We start from the raw sequence: 20,213 nt of genomic DNA, 5'->3' as shown, positions 1-20,213 counted from the left end.
ATCTAATATGGAAAATGATAGAGAAGATTTTGTACCTTCTCAAGATATGAATATGGCTGTCCCAGATTCCCCTTCAGAGATTCAGAGGGAGACTACAAAGTTAGAAGATTTTGTTGATCCTGTTGATCTTGTTGATCCTATAGATACTACTGCTGGTCCAAGTAATGCTTCAGCTGATAAGAAGAGACCTTTGTGGGCTAGGCATATACTATGCAAGAGGCTGAAAAATATGCAGCCCCACGTGGCACTTTTAGGGAAAGCAAAAGACCTCATAAGCTTGCAGGATACGTTGCTTTGATGAGTCATATTATAGCATCTAAGCCTTCAAGTTTTGAGGAGGCTTCAAAACAGCAAGTATGGAAGGATGCCATGATGGTGGAGTACCAATCCATAATCAAGAATGATGTGTGGGACATAGTTCCTAGGCCCAAAAGTAAATCTGTTGTTTCTTCTAAGTGGCTGTTCAAAATTAAACATGCAGCTGATGGAAGTGTTGAAAAATATAAAGCTAGATTCGTAGCTAGAGGTTTTTCTCAAAAGGAAGGTATAGACTATGAGGAGACCTTTGCTCCTGTAGCTCAGTACACTTCTATCAAAACTATTATTGCTATTGCAACTGTTAAAGGGTGCAAATTACATCAGATGGATGTAAAGACAGCATTCTTGAATGGTGCAATTGAAGAAGTTTTTATTGAGCAGCTAGATGGTTTTGTGATTCATGAGAAAGAATCACATGTATGCAAATTGAAAAAGGCCTTGTATGGCCGTAAGCAAGCTCCACGTGCATGGTATGAAAGAATTGATCGTTATTTGTTGAGCTTGGGTTTTCTCAAAAATGATGCAGATCCAAATATCTACTTCAAGGTAATTGATGATAAAGCCTTAATTCTAGTTCTATATGTTGATAATTTATTTCTTACTAGAGAGGATGATCTCATTGCTAGATGTAAGAAAGAGTTAGCTTCTGAATTCGAGATGAAAGATCTTGGTTTGATGCATTATTTTCTTGGTTTAGAAGTGTAGCAAAGATCAAATGAAGTCATATTGAGTCAAGGGAAATATGCCATTGACATTTTGAAAACATTTGGTATGTTAGATTGCAAGTCTATGGCAACTCCCATGGATGCAAATCTGAAAAAGTTACATGAGGTTGCAGCTAGTTCAAATTTAGTTGATCCTTCTATTATAGGCAATTGATTGGATCTTTGATGTATTTAGTCAATACAAGGCCTAACATATGTTATGTTGTTAACACTCTCAGTCAGTTCATGTGTGAGCCTAGACAGATTCATTTTGTTGCAGCTAAACATATATTGAGATATGTGCATGGTACAGTGGGATATGGTCTGAAATATACTTTTCTTGTGAAGGTCAGAAATTGCAAGGTTTTTCTAATTCAGATTGGGCAGGATGTGTACCTGACAAGAAGAGCACTTCCGGTTGTAGTTTTAATTTAGGTTCAGCTATGATTTCCTGGTGCAGCAGGAAGCAATCATGTGTAGCCCAAAGTACAGCAGAAGCTGAATATGTTGCAACTGCTACAGCAGCTCGAGAAGCAGTGTGGCTTCGAAAGTTTCTTGCGGGACTGTTTGGACAGCCTTTGGAACCTACAATGATTCTTTGTGATAACCAAAGCTATGTGAAGCTTTCGGTTAATCATGTTTTTCATGATAGAACCAAGCATGTGGAAATAAAGTATCATTACTTGGGAGATATGGTTCAAAGGAAAGCAATGGAGCTCAAGTACATTTGCACAGAAGAGAAAACAGCGGACATTCTCACCAAGCCACTTCCTAGAGTGAAGTTTTGTTATTTTCGAGACAAGCTTGGTATTGTGAAGAATGATGCTCTTGCTGAGAGAGAATCTCAACTTCAATGAATCTTTCACATGTTAATGAGTTCTTCTCTGTGAGGGAGAAGTTCAAGGTGCAATCCCTTGTAATAATTTTTTTCTCTGTGACGGAGAAATTTGAGGTGAAAGGCCTTGATGCTCTTTCCACTTATGGGGGTAGCCATAATGGATGTCATGTTGAGAGAATCCATGACAACATCGCGTTGAGTGACTCTGTGATGAGAGCTTGTGTTTATTTCACTCATGGGAGTAGCCATGGTGAACATCATGTTGAAGAGAATCCATGATGCTATCACGTTGAGAGAATCTGTGATTAATTTTTGCTATTTACACATATGGGTGTAGCCATTGTGTTTGTCATGTTGAGAGACTCCATGACTTGAAAATTAGTAAATGATATCTCCTTTGCTAAGAGGGAATGTTAATGGTTGTAGCTTCAAGAGAATAGAGAGTTCTTTATTCCTTCAATGGTTGTTAAACCGTCTTGTTGTTGCTGTTCTTTTTCGTGTCTCATCTCCTTTGAGTTCATCTATTTCTTGTTCGGCGATTAGCTAGAAGTATAACAGCTTCCTCTATTACCATCTCTGACCTGTGTGTGAGCTGGCAGCGGTTTCTTCCATCATGGATTTCTTTCGTTGAAAAGTTGATTGGTTCTTTGTCTATGCGGCTTCTCTTGATGTCGGTTGTGTAACTGACAACAACATTTGGTGCTTGGCCTTCCGTCTTCCTCTAGCATGAGTTAAATCGAGTTGTGTTTTTCTATTCATGTGTTTGACATATGCCGAGGTGTGTGAAGTTTAAGGCATTCAATATTCTTATGTATTTGATGATTATCAGTGAAAAAGTTTAGGATTTTGCTGGTTGATATCTCCTGCCGCAACCTTGCTTCATCTTCTGCCATTCTGATTCTTCTTATGTATTCAATTGATGGTTGCATATTGTATTTCGGGAGTTGCATGAAGTCTCAGTTAAAAAGGATATAGTTATTTATGTACAGTCGTGATCATCTGTGTGTGAAGATTTGATCTCATATCATTTTCTGCAACCTCATTTGTAAGCAGTATTTGATAGTCTTCATTTTTAAGTTTTAAGTATTATCAATCATTGTTAGATGATTGATTGTTAAGTGTGAGAGCTCTGTACTCAATTTGAGCATTCAATAAAATCTGTTTTTTTTTTGTGGCTGGGTTTTTCTCCCTCAGGTGGAGGGTTTTCCCAGGATAAATAGCTGTGTATCTTGTTCTCATAAGTTTTTCTAATTGCAGTTTTATGAGTTTTTAGCTTTCTGGTTCTAATTTTAACACATACTGGGAGCAACCGGTCACTGCATTGACCATGGCAAGTAAAGGGTTCAAGGCCCCAAGTCATTATGAGTTGGGTGATCCATTATTACAGAATGAGGTCTGAAACACACTTCAACTAGTGGAACAACAAAGGAGAATTTGGGAAAAGAATGGTTGCACCATTTTATCTGATGGGTGGACGGATGACAAGAATAGGACACTCATCAACTTTCTAGTTGCTTCAAGGGGATAGGTGATATTTTTAAATCGGTTGATGCCTCGAATGAAGTGAAAAATGCAAAAACCTTGTGCAACATGTTGGATGAAGTGGTGACAAAAGTGGGAGTGCAAAATGTTAATCAGGTTGTGACCAATAATTGTATAAAGAAAACATGAACACAAGAACACAAAGTTTTACGTGGAAAACCCTTTTGAGTTAAAAACCACAGCATACAATAGCTTTCATTAACAATATGGGCACCAACCCAGAATACAAGAGTGAGCACCAACTCCAATCAGCTAAGGCACCAACCTCAGTTTGAGCACCAATTCAATAAGGATACACTAAAACCTAAAGCAATTCTAACAAGTTCTCATTAAACCATTAACAAATCACTAGATCAAGCAATATACTCCAATGTTCATTCCTATGACCTCCAACACTATCACACTCTTCTTCAAACTTTAATGCAGCTTGCAAGTCCACGACCTTTCTTCCTACACTATCATCCTTATCGCAAGCTCATGCCAAAAAATTCCTTCACTCAGCTAACAAATGGCAAAATAACACCACTCACCAAAAAATCACTCTGCCACAAAAATACTATCCATAGTATCATAAGCTCTGCCCAATCATCCATCAAGCTTCTCGAAAAAACACCCACGAATTGCAGAACGTCAACTTCTGTTTTTCCAGGAACCTCAAAAAATTAAAACATGAATCACACGTTGATAAGCACATGTAAAGGCTTCAAAGGAAACCTCAAAAAGGTATCAACGCTATTTTTAAACGCAGACCACAATCGCTTCTACATCTCAAAAACATTTTTTTCATCCGCATTAAAAAACGACCTTTTCTTCATACACAAAACAATCAATTCTTTCAGGCTTGTATTCACCTGCACCTTTTAATAAGCATAACTTCTGACAAATTAAAAAATAGCCACCGTTTACAAAATACTACCGCAGACATAAATGAAATAACTATGCCTCAATTCATCGACATACTTGGAAGAGTCAACCCTCATAGAATGACATGACAAATGAGTGACATGGCAATCTGACTAGGCAAGATAAGCCAGCAAGCAAGTGAAGTGTACACAACCAACTCAAACACATAGCCAAGTAGCTCAACCAGACAGGCAAGTAGCTCAAGCAAGTAGACAAGTAGCTCAACCAGACAGGCAAGTAGCTCAAGCAAGTAGACAAGTAGCTCAAGCTGACACCCGAGCAAGTAAAGAAGTAGCTCAACCAAAATCTAATGAATAGTTAGTAGCTTAAGATATTTCACTCCCATTCTCTTTTTAGAAACCAACCTTTGACATCAATGACAAAATCTACAACAAAAAGTTGTCGACTTTAATGGCCTTGCTCATGACCTTAAACCTAAGATCCTTATCCTATAATTGTGTATTACCTATCTAGTGGTGAGTCGGAAATCATTCAGCTTACAATGCTATTACCTTCAATAGACATGACTTAGCTCTATTAGAGCTGCACATGCCAAAGGCAATAAGCAGAACCATGTATAGAAACAGAGACGTATACATCTCATTAAATCTTGCTTTTGAGATCCTGCTGTTATATTCTAGAATCATCAAATCTCTGTTTTATTTCTTCTTTCCACCTCATCTTGGCGTAACTTTTCTCCCCCTGTTGCTCCAGCCTGATGTTGCATTTCTCTCTCATATAATATGTATTTTGTACCATTTTAAATCCCTGTTATATCATTCTTTTTATGGTGCCTCATACACATGAAACTGGTATTTATTTCCTTATTTCCAGCAATAAAGATCAAGTTTACGGTGCCATAATTTTCTGTAGTTAACTATCCAATTGTTGTGCCTCCATTTGCAATATGCAAAAATGAATTCCAATGTCTCTTTTTTAACTATTTTAACCAATTCAAAGGCACCAACTTTCATTTTATCACTCATTTTATTACTGAACTCTCGCCTTGTTTATGCTTCCATGCATTCAGGCTTACCAAATATTTTGTGATTTCTGTATTATCCTTGAGACCATAGGTCTTTAAGCACTCTATCCTTCTAGTTGCCTATCGAGTTATATTCCACTGATGCATTTAAGCTTTTAGCATTATTCATATTAATTGAGATAATATTAAGAGTGAGTAAATTTTATCTTGTGGATAATAAAATCATATTGTTTTCAGAATTGATGTTGTAAGGTAAATGGTTTTCAATATCATATAGGCTATTATATCTTAATCTTAGATCTTGATTATATTTATATTTTTGACTGAAGATAATAAAGAATAGTAGTAATTATGGAAGATTATTTGATTAAAGCGGACAAGATACATGATAGATGTATAGGAAGAAAAATTAAAAGATCAATTAATAGTATTTTGTTGACTAACATAAGAATTATGATAGGAATGGAAAATGCATTAATTATAAAAGGTTAGTGTGTTACAAAGAAAGTGCCAACTGTTGTTAGAAGCATTAGTCCAAGAACAAAGCATTATTTATTACCATCATTGTTATTGAGGCATGCTTCATCAAAACATGTACCGTTTTCAAGAAAGAGTAGTCTTTTAATTTTTAAATGCTCTAATCAATAATGAATTAATGGATTATGAAATAAAAGCCATTCATATTAAACAATAACTTTGTATTAATGATAAGAAGTAATTTTGGTATAGAAACATGTTGAGTTAGACAACCATAGTAATTCACCCTTTGGAATCCTTATGTAAAATGGATAATGAAAACTTGGAAAGTTAATTTAGGAGTATCGTATGCCAAAAGATTGGTCTCTAGCCTATGTACAAATAGAATATTATCTTGATCATAGGCTATCATTTGTAACAAGAGTTAGATATTTGGTCTTAATTTAGTTGATAATTGACCTTAACAAATGGAATCTAATTAATGAATATCATAGTTGTGTTCTAGATGTAAAAGATAATGTGTAAACTAACATTTATCATCTCATGAAGTTATGTTCTTAATAGTCTCTTGACTTGTTGATATGGATATCTTTAGAATAACTATGATTGAAGTTTTATTCAGTTCTTGTTAAGTTGTCATGTGGATATGCATAGACCGATGAACTTGTATGATCTTATGTATTCTTGTATGCCTTTGTATGCTCATGCATGTTTTTTTGAGCTTTTATGCATTGTTGTGTTTTCACTGTGTATTATGTGTGTGTCAAACGGGTGCCAAATATGGAGCAAAGAGAAGGGTAAGTCTCTACTTCAACTTATTTGTCAATTGTCAGCTCAAAAAAGTGTTTTGGCCAAAGGTTTTTTGCTCTTTTAGTATATGCTTTCTATTTGAATCATTACGTTCCACTCTCTTCCATATCATGGTATCATTACATTGGCATCTTAGAATATGGATATATTATGTTACACCAAACTCCATTACTCCTGCCAATTTGGGATCATTAGGCATCCTCGTGCAGGGTCGGGTATTATTCATCTTAAGAATTTTGGGAAAGCATATTGCTTCACAATTGGGTGGAAAACTGCTCCAACAATATTCTCACCCATGATGTGCTTGAGAGAGATAGCTGTCAAGAGTCTCTATCAAAATTATCATCAGCTATGTATTTTATATACTTATTGTATTGGACCTTATGGTCTTTTGTAAAGGATATAGTTTCCTTATGTTTTGCTTACTATTTGGGCTTGCGTACTTAGACATTATGTCAAAATCTATAATCATGTCTCTGTTCTCATATGTTTGAGTAAATTGCTTTAATGTATGCTTAATTATGGGTGGAATTAAGTGTATTTATGTAGTTTTAATATTTTGTTAATATGAAGGTCCCTGCAATTGTAGGCTATTTTAACTCCCTTTTGGTCAGCTTTTTCTCATTTTGTTATGATAAGATTGTCCAGTTTTTTACTCTTGAAAAGGTCTCAGATTGTTAGTTCCACGAGGATTTCCCTTTTCCTCTTCTACTCTTCTGCTATTCATGTTGACCATGTAATTATTTCCTAATCATGGCTGCTGGTTAAATTCAAAATATTTTTTCTTGGCCATGGACAAAATCAATTCTCAGTGTTGTATTCCCTCACAGCGTGTACAGCTGTTGAAGTTTTAGTTTTTGCTGTTTTTTTATTACAGTCGATCTGTTTCATTAGTTACAGCCTCCTTGGAATTATAATTACTTCAAAAAACTTTTTTAGAATGACCACACTGCTTGTCTTTGGTTCCCACTGGTCTTTAATCCTTCTTAACAAAGCTCACTTCACTGAATGCCAGGGCTGTTGTATTTGCCCAGCAAGTTTCAAGTTGACTTATTCATTTCTTTTTCCGTGCTATGTGGAAGCAAACTTCACCCTTTTTATCTGAATTTGGTTTCAGTTGCTTTTTTTATTCTTTTTGTTGTCATGGCAGGCTTTCCAGTAACATCCTTGAATTTGCCATTGGCCACACCCTCTCAGCTCGGCTGGTGCAACTCAGGCCTGAGTTTGTCGTCATTTTTGGAGCTAGTTCTCCCTCTATCTGTGTACCTCCTAATGGATTTGTTGCTGATAATTTGAACAGTGTGAGAGATGTCTCTACTTCACAAGATCTATTGGTTGCTCCTTTGTACAATAGTAACCACCAAACTGATTAGTGTGGACACACTAGAAATGACAACCAGATGAATCTTGAAGGATCAAGCATGGACAGATTACCATTTCATCCTTCAGCAGAAACAAAAGGGAAGCAATATCTATGGATCCTCATCCTCGCAAAAAAGCTTATAGTGGCATGATTGGCACTCAAAATAGGTCTTATTTGGAGGATTTAAATTCTAAAGCCATAGATGTTTTGAATGACTTAAAAAATAGTTTTCCAAAATCAAAATCTGTCTTCAAAACAGGAAAAATCTGGATTGTGAAAACTACTCACTCTTTCTCATAGGGATTAATAGTATCCAACTTATCAACCTTCATTTTCAGAATATCTTCATGGCCATCAATGTGAACACAAATGACCTAGAAGTCATTCGCATACATATATATATCTTTTCAACTATACCCACAGCATCCACCATCAGCATCAATATTAGTAATCATCTGAGTCTCCTTCTGGCTTTGTGTTATAAGTTGGTTTGTTCTCTTGATTGTAGTAATCATGCATTAAATATCAACTAATAATATGATCTAAATAAAGTATCAGACTTATTTTTAAAATGTTAATAAATAATTCTTTATTTGCATTTGCAACCTACTTGCAATTTACTTTGCTATGTTATCTGTTCACCCCTGTTGCCTACCTGGTTCAGGGACAATCTGTTCCAGATACTGATCCTCACCAGGTGCAAATGGGGATGTGGCCAAGGGTCACTATATCGCTTGTGGGTTCATCGTGGACAAACTCAGGAGAACCAACATTGAATGTAAGGGCATTTGACAGATTCTGCATCAAATCTGTCCTTTTTTTTGTTTTGAAGTTGCATTTTGACGAGTTGTCACTTGTGTGTGACTGGAATTCAATATTTTGTAATTTTGTAACCTTGTAACCTTATCGTGCAGCTACAGGGCAGTTTCTCAGGATGAAAACTCCCAGAATATAATCGCTTAGCATAAATATGATCATGATAGCAAAATATAATTGTGTCATGAAACATGGAACACTTCTATATTTTAAGCCTTTAACCTACAATCGCACTAGTGGAATTCTATTAGTATTTCATTCACCTAAATACTTGGACACTGCTCAAAATGCACATATCTATGCATACAGTCACCATATTCTGTTGGGAACAAGACTTGGTCTTTGCCTGCTCAAATATGTGCCAATGATATTTTGGGCCATTTTAAGTGTTTTATTCAACTTTTAACCAATGGTGTGTACAATTTTAATATGTACATGGAAAGTATTTGTACAATATATTATAATATAATGTTATTTAATTTCTACAATTAATAATATTTATTAATATTATTTTACCTTTATTGATAATTTCTTATTGTATTATACGTTAATTTCATTACTTTTGTATATAGTTTATAAATAGGACTTATATCAAAAACCTCAAACTACAGCTCAGAAATTAGACGTTTGTTATAAAAAGAACTTATTATCAAGTACAATTTGCTACAAATAAAAATTGCATTATCCAATTTACATAATTTTCCGTATGACTGATTTTTGTGGAAAAAAAAACACTTACCGTACAAAGTAAAGCAAGAGTTTCTTTCCAGAATTTCAAAGGCCTGCTGTTCACAAGGCCAATTAGATCGTTATTGACCATAGCAGAAACCACCTGCAATAATAGTGTTAAATCAGAAAATATTCCACAAAAAGCTATATATTTCAAATAACTAGTGCCAGTTAGCCTTCTTAAATCCAGATAACAGAAGAGAGCACTGTGGCAAAAGGCAGTAACACTGAATACAAGAAAAAGGGTAAAACATAAAACATTAAAAGAGTTTGTGACAATGCAAATGCCATGTAATTAGTCTAGAAGAATAACCTTAAGATAGGAACAATTTGATTTTCGTAAATATTCATCACGAGTTTTCTCCCATAAAGAACTCCCCCCAACATGAGCAATGAGAAGTGCATCTGCCATCCTGTTTGCTGACAGGCACTGCATGACAGCTCCCTTATAATCACCGACAACTAATGAACTTTGAATGGCTTCATCACATTCTGAGTGCTCAGTTGAATCATTAGTAGCTTCATGTTGCACGTCTTCTCCATTGCCTAGCGTATCATTCCCAACAACAAAATCATTTTCCATGTGAGGAAGTGATGAATCTTCTTTCGGACTATGTAAATTATCAAAAAAGTCCTCATCGTTATCTCTGAGGGATGTAACATCCTGACCACCTTTTGACTGAACTGATGGATCTAACTGTGTTTTATCACCAAGAGTAACATTGTCAATTACTTGACTGCTAATATCATCAATGTTGGCAGATTGTGCTTCCTGTAAGTCTTGATTCTCTGTTGACTGCACTTGAAATCCAAGGTGTTCAAGTAGCTTTGTCCTAGCATTGCCTTCATCTTCAAACATGACTCTTAGGAAATTCCATGTTTCCCTCTCTTCTTCCGACCTAGATCAATGCATCGACCAAAAATTTGCAAGATGAGAAAATACAAAAGGATGTAAATTGTTATTTATCCCATTCAAAAAATATCCACAAATAACTAACCGAGAATCCTGAGACTTTTTATCACACAAGGCTCGCAATGATGATTTTTCACCGTCTGCTATTGCAGCTTCAAACTCTGTTGAACGAAGCACCAGACTGTCCTCCGTAATGAGATTGTGTATATATACCTATGAAAATAGCACAAAAATAAAAATCATATATCATCTTATGACATGTACCAAAGAAAAAATTGTAAAAAATTGTACTCTACCTCAGAAGAGCCAACTGCACTCTGTGAGTTTGTACTTGGCCGAAATGAAGCAAGCTTTCCTCCAAATCCAAAACTGACTCCAACTGGTCTCTTCAACCACTTAGGAGCCTTCAAGAGTGCACCTGAAAAGGGCAAAAAGAAAAAATAGACATCATGTATTTGTATATAGGATCCCAATTCATTGAGAAAATCTTAGATAAGTAATGCGTGGTTATCAAATAAAGCAGCACTTACCACCAACTTTATGTTTTAAAGCAAAGCACTATACTTGGGTAATTGACAGAAAATCATTAATTAAGTACTATAGACAACAAATCGTGGGCATATCAAACCAGTAGAGCATAGATAGCTACAATGGTCATGAATAAATCTCATGAACAGATTTGCATCAATTAAGGTCAACACATTTCAACAAAGAAAAAAACCTAGATCAAAAAGGCCTACCTTCCTAATACTTTCACTTCTGCTTGTTTTAATTAACACAGAAGGTTAATGAAATACGTAGACCGGGCAGGCACTGCTGGGCTTTAATTGCCCTTTATTGTGTGATTCAACAATGTAGACAATCGGGAAAATGTCATTGTATGTAAAGATATATGTTCAGGTTGAAGGCATTGTTTGATGTCAAATCAAACAATGGAGGCTCATATTGAAACCTACCTCTCCCTTTTCATCATGGCATGGACAAAAAGATACAGTTAAACCATGGAAATCATGCATACTGGGCCTTCATCACTTGCACAATGAAAAATAGCATGCATAGATATTACAAAAAAAATGAGAGAATAAGAATCAATGCTGGATATGATGGATAATTGAATAAAGCTTGTTGTCTCCAAGAAGACCAATATCACATATATATGGTGCTCATTCCATAGCTTTACCAGATCAATGTTGATCCTTTAATTTATAATATTCTTAACAATAACCCCATGTAACTACAGTTCTGCCAAGAATTATGACAAGATGAATGCTAGTTCTTCGGTAATGAGGATAACGTTTTAAGATAGTTGAAAAGTTGCAATGAATTAAAAAATTCTTTGTTAGAGAGTCAAAAGAATCCCCTAACATTGCCCATGATCGAATAGGCTCTGCTACACTTGAAACTGCAAATGTGTGCATATCTAGATTCTAGTCAGTCAAATTGCCCAAAGTACTTCTGCAGGAACCAACTCAACTGTTTTCTGGATAGTGTATAAATCGTATTCACTATGCACACATCCAACAGCCTGCTATAACCACAATTTTCAGGGAATTTCTCATGGTAATTTGGAAGTAAACTGAGGAGACACTCTTATATAGAAAGCATGATTTTTTCATAGAGTTGTGTAAATATTTAAAATTATTATCCCCAGAGCCATTCTACCAAATCGAATAAAACTATAAAAATAAGCATGTGTTTTTGAACTAATGAATCACTCCAAAACATTACCTGATGAGCCTCCGCCAAACACAGCATCTCTGGAATCCATTTGACTGCAGGTCTGAAATCGATGCACATCAAAAGAGACAAACCCACATTAATTACAAAGATATTCCTTATGAACAAAAAGGAACACAGCTAACTCACCAAAGGAAAAGCATAGTAGCATCTGGCATTTAATTCTAAGTTAGTTGAACCTAGAGATAAGCTTCTTGAGAAATACTTGCAGCATACTCAAATTCTTCTAAAAGATCTATATCATGTACTTCTAAGCGATGATTTTAAACACCAATACTTTTGATCCAAAATCAACTATGAGTGTATGTCTATGTAAGCTTGAACTTGTCCTCTTGCACAATCAAACAAAAATAATTTATAATCAATAATAACAGTCAATACAATCAAACAAAAATCAACCATCATGATACAGTTTTTAAGACAAGTGGTTGAAATAAATGACATTCTCTTCAATAAACCCATCGAGGATAAATGACATGATGACATGACATTTCAAATTTGATAATCCTTTCAATTCTCTAGCTAAAGTACAAATGACTTATGTCACATTTAAATTAACAATATATGACTGTTACTGGTATATTTAAATATTTTTCATCACCTCAAATCACTATCCGATTCATGACCCACAATGAACATTACGTTCTAACACTTGCCATAATGTTATCAGTGGATCAATCCACTTTCAAGGCTTAATCATGTTATGGCTTTAAATATCTGGAATTTGCAAGATCTACATCAACCTAGATAAATGTCTGGAACTATATGGTATCACCAGCCTTTCCTTACATTGCTGCAATTCAAAAAGACTATATAAAGCATATGAAATCAACTCTCTCTGCTGCTGCTCCTTCTGTTTTTATAGAAATATTCCAATGCAGTAGCTCATTAAAACCTCCCAACCATCTAATACAAAATTATTAGTAGGAATTCAAATGCATCTGCCGTTTTCTTGCCAATACTGGAATTAAGAAAACAAGCTCAAAACCTTAAGAGACAAAGATAGGTCCAAACAATTCTTAAATATAGAGTTTTAGCCACTCAACCAATCAACTCATTTAAGAAATATTTTCTGGATGATCATGTGAATCAACCCTAACCAAATAGAAAGTAACAGAATAAGGCTAACATCTAAGCAGATTGGACAGAGAATCATAAACAAAGGTCATCAAGGATTACCTTGAACAGCTCCACATAAGCTTGCAAATTCATTTATCATTATTGAACTTTAAATATCATTTGTATCATTAAATTTCAAATTCACATCAGTCAATCAAAAGGGTAAATCCCTTAAGTCTCATAAAAGTCCAAATTTAGGTAAGGTTACGCTACAAAACCCATTTGTTCGCACCAACCTATAGAATATTCAATACTTTGTCTTCCCCCAAACTTTCATTGTCATTTCTGATTGATTTCTACTTCTTCAAACCCAAACCTTAATCTTTGATTTTTTTGGTAAAATCAAATGAAAACTAAGTTGAAAGTCAGAAGCACAATTATAAAAATTTGTGCAGTCCAATTATCTTAAAGAAACGAAGTACCCAGTTTCGCTGTTCTGGTAAACCCATAACTTTTTGGCTTAATTCACACTTAAGATTCTGATTTTTAGATTTTTACAATTCACTTTCTGACTTGAAATTCCAGACTCACAAATCACCTAAAGATTGTATCCTGGGCATGTTATAAACTTCAATTTTTACCTGGATAATTTTTTGCTCATAATACAAGTAACTCTTTGTTTGTTAACAGACACTTTATAACTGTAACCAGTCACAGGTGACAAGATATTTAATTCATAATTTGTATTTCCCACTTGATCATAATGGGTCAGGGTTCCCCCACCTCCTAATGTACATGAAAATATCTGTTTAGAAGACCACTGACTGAAGTACTCAATGATAGTTAGACTTGGAAGGATATGAGCGTGATGAAAAATCTGGAATCCACTATTAAAGACTGCATGTAGCCTCACTGAGTCACTACAAGTTTAACAACTCAAATGCCACATGTGAAACGCTATAACATGAAGTTTTCACAAGCGTACACCCAATAATAATAGTTTTACAAATTATAAATTCCCCAAGATTCTAAAAGAGCTACAATCATTTGATATCCATTCACTTAGACTTTGATCACATCATCCTCTCTATGAATTTTTTCCTTGCACAACTTCTCGTTTGCAAATTATAATTTATGTCATCGAAATTGCTACATGGAAAACAAGCCCATATACTTATTCTTTTCAAAAAATACTGTGACCCACCAATATAGCTGACTAGATCTCACAAAACATCTCAAACCCGTGAAGATAACTTGAACAGGCAAAATATAAATTGAAAAAATTATACCCTCCTGCAGATATGGGAATAGCTTTATTATCATCAATTATCTTTAAACAAATTATTTTATCGCCACAACTGATGCTAACTTAAAAACTGAAACAACAAATATACACTGGAATGGGAAACCTATTTCATGATAAACATCAGTCATTTTCTTTGGATTTATCCTTTCCACGAAACAAACTTGATTGAAATGAATCATCTCACCTCTATATTGTAAATATCAATTGTTCCATTAAAAGAGGATGCTGAAAATAGTCCAGGTATCCTTGGTGACCACTGAACATCAAAATTCCAACTGGGCCCAGCTGGTAATTGGCAAACAATCTGCAGCTCATGAAAGTAAAACACATTTACACAGATGCATTTAAAGCTTTAAGTTAATAGACCAAAAGTGATAAAACACAATACTGAACCTAACAAAAGAACATACTGAAAGATTTCAATTTTACAAAATATTCATAGGAACAAGTATGTATGTCATACCTCGCCAGATACAGTGTCCCAGCAGAGAGTAAGGGAATCTTTGGCACAAGTTAGCAAAAATGAACTGTCGCTTAAACACCATGACATACCCATGATTCCTGATTAATAACATAACATAAATACTTAATGCAAAATACAGAGAAAAGAGTGGGCAAAAGGCAAACATCGAAACAACCAAGCAGATACAACGAGTCAATGACTTTAGATACTCATGCTAGCAATATACAGACAGGAAAAATACACATAAATATAAAATTGCCAACAAACAAACCAGCAGAAGTTTACAGGAGAACGCATTCTATAGCATGCTTCACAGTACCAAAACTCAACAAGTTACTGGATAGTGAAAACACATGCCAAGAACCTTGCCCAAAATTCAAGTGTACAAACTTGAAAGTTGAAACTCATGAACCCATGCATGACAGAAGTCAGCTGATAAAAACATTAAAGGTCGGTCATTTTTCCACCTTTCTTGGCTGTTGATCTTGTGCTCTGCCCCTTTGACTCTAACTATTTTTTTTTCAATTGAATTGGACTGATCTTCAACTGATTGAAAGGATGCATTGACCAGATTGTAAAGGTTTTTAACTGTTTTTTTAAATAAAAGTTTTGCATCTCTAGGGTTTCAACCTTTAAAATTTCATTTTCTTCTTTCTTTCATATCTATGGTTTAATATTTAATAGTTGAAGCTTGACTGATTTTGTTATTTTCCCAAGGTTCCCAACTTTATAGATGGAAATGGCATCCTTAGGTAGCCATACTCATAGCAAGTCCACTGATCCCACTTAGAGGTATGGCAAATGGAATCAGAACCAAGAATGGTGCTACACAATTATTGTGGCTTTCAAAGGAGAGGAGCCCTCAATTGCCTCAATAGCACCTTGCACAAACCTCTAGTTGAGAAGTATAATTGTGTATTTCAATAGAACCCAAGGTTGCCTAAGACATGAAGAATATATGTCCTAGTGCTATGAGATAGTCATAGAAACATAGAAAAGAAGAGGACAGCTGAGTGAATTGCAGCTTTAATAAGCGCTCCTCCTGATTTAGATACTTGATTAGTAGGTTTTTTGTCTTCACCTGTGAATGTGGGGTTCATCAACTGCAGAGAGCTCTAGCCAACTGCATTCACTAGGCTTCTATTTTCCTCATATTAAATCCTCATGCAAAACCTTCACTCAAAGGTAATGATTGGAAGTGGTATTAGCATAAAATTGTTTATTATTAATTAATGGTCAATTATGTAAATATATTGTAATATGAGATTCTTTCTATTTTACAATTGTTTCTTATTTAGAAACATCATCTTTGTAACTCTATAAGATCTTTTGATCTTTGTAAATAATTCATTGTTTTTTACCCGATTATTGTTCGTAATATGGTATCAATGCGAGAAAAAGAATAATTTTTCTCTAAAAATTTCAAAAGAAATTTTTTAGGTTTTCAGAGAAAAATTCGAATTTCTTTGGGCATTTTTTGCAAATCGTGGTCTTTTTGAGTTTGCGGATTCTTGGTGGAATTTATTTTTGGGTCGGGCCTGAGTCTTTTTCCCTTGCCACGATCTCTGGTTCCTACCCGTGTTTTGTGTCAGACACGACGGATTTCGTCCACGGATTTCGTTTGTCTGGTTTTTTTTCTTCCGCCTCTATCTGCATTGTGATTTTGCTCTTCGACGTGAAATTTTTCGCGTTTTTTTCTAGCATTTTTGACGGCTTTCTGTGGTCTGCACACACGGAATTTTTTTTCTATGCCCTCATCTGCGCGCCTGCGAATTAATTCCTCGATCTTTCTTCTCTTCAGCCCGCTCGATCTTCCTCGACGACTCTCAACCTATGACCTGCACGATATTTCGTGCCTTTTTATTCCACAACTTTCGAGGGCAAGGGTTTTTTCTAACCCTCCAAATTCGTTTGCAAAAAAAAAAATTCAGCTTCCTGCACAAGTTTTTCAACGGCCTATGGTTTTTCTCCAACCGACTAGGGTTTCTTCAAAATCCTCTAGTTTTTTTATCAGATCAAGATTTAACCTACATATTCTTTGTGGGTTTTTCGAGAATTTTTTGGGGTCTCTGTCGGAAATTTTTGGGTCTGCCGAAAATTTTACCTCAAGATTCGTGCCAACCATACTGTATTTTTTGAAGTTTGTACTTCATTCTGCATGTCATTGCATTGGGATCCGTGTCATGGATTCTTGTTGTGACATATTCACACATCGCCCCATTGCAAATGGGGACCCCTCCTTTTTTTTCTTTCTAGATTAGTCTTCCTGGCTTTGTCGTTTGGGTCTTGGTTATTAATCTTTGCATTGGAAAGTTGCCAGAGAGCTCATTGGGATTGAATGGTCTCCTTGAGTTGAGATGAAATTTGAAATCCATATTTAGGCAAACCATCTGAAGAAATACGACCCCTAAAATGTAGGGAACTGGCTTTTAGGTCAAAACTTGGAAATTTTGGACCCTGATCGAAGCAGGTCAGTGGTGTTAGTGCGAACCCTAGATTCCCATCCCGAAAAAGCAAAAAGCAGGTATCCCTAAAAAATATGAAAAACTTTCTAAAAATAGCCATATTGGGGATTGGGCTAAAAATGCCAAAAACAAAACTTCCTAAAAAATAGGAAAAAGCAAAAAAGCAAACTTTCTAAAAGTTGTCCAAATTCGTCCAAATCAATTGCGATCTTCGTCCTTTGGCCTTTCTAAGCACTTTGGTGGTGCTTGTACTTTGGAATCACATGATTTGCAAAAACTAACTTTCAAACCTTAGGACTTGAGCTGCTTAAACCCAGTCAAGGCTCGGCAAAACTGAAATGCAAGGCCACGAGCTACTAACAAAAACCCTAGAAAGCAGGAAAAGAGAGGGTCCCCATTTGCAAATGGGGCCATGTGTGAAAAAGGTCACAACACGACCTAAATGGTGGGCTAAGACCATCGGTGATCTTCGTCCTGATGAGCTCATTGAGGGTAGATCATCTAGATTCAAGAGCAAACAGCAGTCTAAAGTCAATTTTGCTCTCATGGCCAACATTCTTAGTATTTCTGAGCCTCAGACATATGCAGAGGCAAAAAGGATTCCAAAATGGGAACAGGCAATGGACGCAAAATACCAGAGCCTTCCGAAGAACACCTGGGTTCTCTCTGATCTTCCTCCAGGGAAGAATCCCATTAGCTGCAAATGGTTCTCTAAGGTCAAGAATCATGCAGATGGTACCTTGGATAAATACAAGGCTAGATTGGTTGCTCGAGGATTCACACAGCGGGAGGGCATTGATTATGAGGAGACTTTTGCTCCTACTGCCAAGATGAGTACAACTCGTCTTCTTCTCGCTATTTGGATGGAAAGTCCATCAGATGGATGTTAAGAGTGCCTTCCTCAATGGTGAATTGCAGGAAGAAGTCTACATGAAGCAACCTCCTGGTTTCAAGGTTGTCGGCAAAGAACATAAAGTATGTAGACCCATGAAAGCACTCTATGGACTCAAACAAGCTCCTCCAGCGTGGTACATGAAGATTGATCAGTACTTGGTTGCTCATGGTTTTAAGCGTAGCCCTTCTGACACTAATTTGTACATCAAACACTTTGGTGATGTTGTTCTCTTTCTTGTTGCCCATGTTGATGACTTGATCATTACTAGCAGTTCAGCACATTTGATTGCAGAAATCAAACAAGACCTATGCAAGGCTTTTGACATGACAGATTTGGGGCTTCTCCATTATAGTTTAGGTGTTGAGGTTTGGCAGACTGATGGTAGCATTTTTATTTCTCACTCTTAAGTATGCCAGGAACTTTCTTGACAAGTTTTGAATGCAGGATTGTAAACTTGCTTCCACGCCTATTGAGACAAGACTGTAGTTGTCAGCCAAGTCTGATTCTCCTCCTGTAGATGAAACAACATTCAGGCAAATAGAGGGCAGTCTCATCTATCTCACTACCACTAGACCCGATCTCAGTTTTGCAGTGAGCTACATTTCACACTTCATGACAGCCCCCAAGGTTGATCATTGGGTAGCAGCGAAGCGTGTGCTGCGTTATGTGAAGGGCACTTCTGATTATAGACTTCTTTACACTAGGAGTCACGATCCTAGACTCAGTGGCTACATAGATTCAAATTGGGTAGGTTCGGTTGATGATAGGAAATCAACATCTAGGTATGTGTTTAGTTTGGGATCTGGTGCAGTCACATGGACTAGTAAAAAGCAGCAAGCAGTGGCTCTCTCCTTGACAAAAGCAAAGTATCGAGGAGAAGTTAAGGCAGCTTGTGAGGCAATTTGGCTTCGCCTGATGCATGCGGATATGCAAGTATCTCAAGTAGGTCCGACTCCCTTGTTCTGTGATAATCTGGGAGTTCTCAAACTTGCCAAGAATCTCGTCTTCCATGAAAGAACCAAGCATGTGGAAACTCATTGTCATTTTATTTGGAAGCTTGTTGAAGACGGATCAGTTCAGTTGCAATATGTTCCAACTGCAAATCAGACTACAAACATTCTCACCAAGTCTCTCAGCCCAGAAAAGTTTGCTAAATTCAGGGGGCAGCTTGGTGTTGTTGACAGATTGACCATTAAGGGAGGGTAATAGAATAATATTGTTTATTATTAATTAATGGTCAATTATGTAAATATATTGTAATATTAGATTCTTTCTATTTTACGATTGTTTCTTATTTAGAAACATCTTCTTTGTAACTCTATAAGATCTTTTTGATCTTTGTAAATAATTCATTTATTTACCCAATTACTATTCGTAATAAGTAGAACCACAAGAAGCGTCATGAAACAAGGATTGTTGCCAAAAAAATTTGGTATTATAGAAATATAAATTTCATGTTGTGAGGAGCCAATATTGGAAGCCCTTGGTCAATGCATTGACTATGATTAGAAAGGGTCCAATCTACATAATTTGAGTGGGTCCTTACATTGGAGAGAGTCATCAAAAATACTAAGGTGTTAATAAAAAATTAAATAATAAGTTGGTAAAGAAAGGGCTGCAATTTTTTGTAAGATGGGTAGATTTCCGGCAAGAACCATACATTGATTAACTTATTAGTGGCTTTTGATAACTACTGTTCTTGAAGCCAATCAATGCCTCCTGTGAGGTGAAAATGTTGAGACTTGTACAATATTCTCGAGACTTTAGCCCTAGGAAAGCAAGGTGTATATATATGGTTAAAGTAGCCCCTGTACAAGACTCACCAGAAAGCAACAATATATTTCATCCAGCTAAAAAGGTACACATTGTGCCTTCCCATTTATATATTAT

At 35.9% G+C, this 20,213-nt stretch overlaps 1 protein-coding gene across 4 annotated transcripts in view; it reads right to left on the bottom strand.

Annotated features, from left to right (window-relative positions):
• Positions 1-20,213, bottom strand: part of LOC131039693 (protein transport protein SEC31 homolog B) — a 51,980-nt gene that overhangs the window by 9,887 nt on the left and 21,880 nt on the right. For all 4 annotated transcript variants that reach the window (XR_009104710.2, XR_009104712.2, XR_009104711.2 and 1 more), the window contains exons 8-14: positions 14,964-15,061; positions 14,685-14,804; positions 12,127-12,178; positions 10,695-10,816; positions 10,484-10,611; positions 9,799-10,384; positions 9,496-9,588 (exon numbers count right to left, since the gene is read on the bottom strand). Coding sequence is in view for 1 of the 4 variants with exons in the window: in XM_057972490.2 (XP_057828473.2) it covers positions 9,496-9,588; positions 9,799-10,384; positions 10,484-10,611; positions 10,695-10,816; positions 12,127-12,178; positions 14,685-14,804; positions 14,964-15,061 (1,199 nt within the window). In the remaining 3 variants the exon portion in view is untranslated. The remainder of the gene's footprint in view (positions 1-9,495; positions 9,589-9,798; positions 10,385-10,483; positions 10,612-10,694; positions 10,817-12,126; positions 12,179-14,684; positions 14,805-14,963; positions 15,062-20,213) is intronic.

Source organism: Cryptomeria japonica, chromosome 6 (genome assembly GCF_030272615.1).
Source record: "Cryptomeria japonica chromosome 6, Sugi_1.0, whole genome shotgun sequence".
In the NCBI taxonomy this organism is placed as follows: Eukaryota; Viridiplantae; Streptophyta; class Pinopsida; order Cupressales; family Cupressaceae; genus Cryptomeria; species Cryptomeria japonica.
Note: the sequence above shows the minus strand (reverse complement) of the source record. Positions and strands in the feature narration are given on the sequence as shown.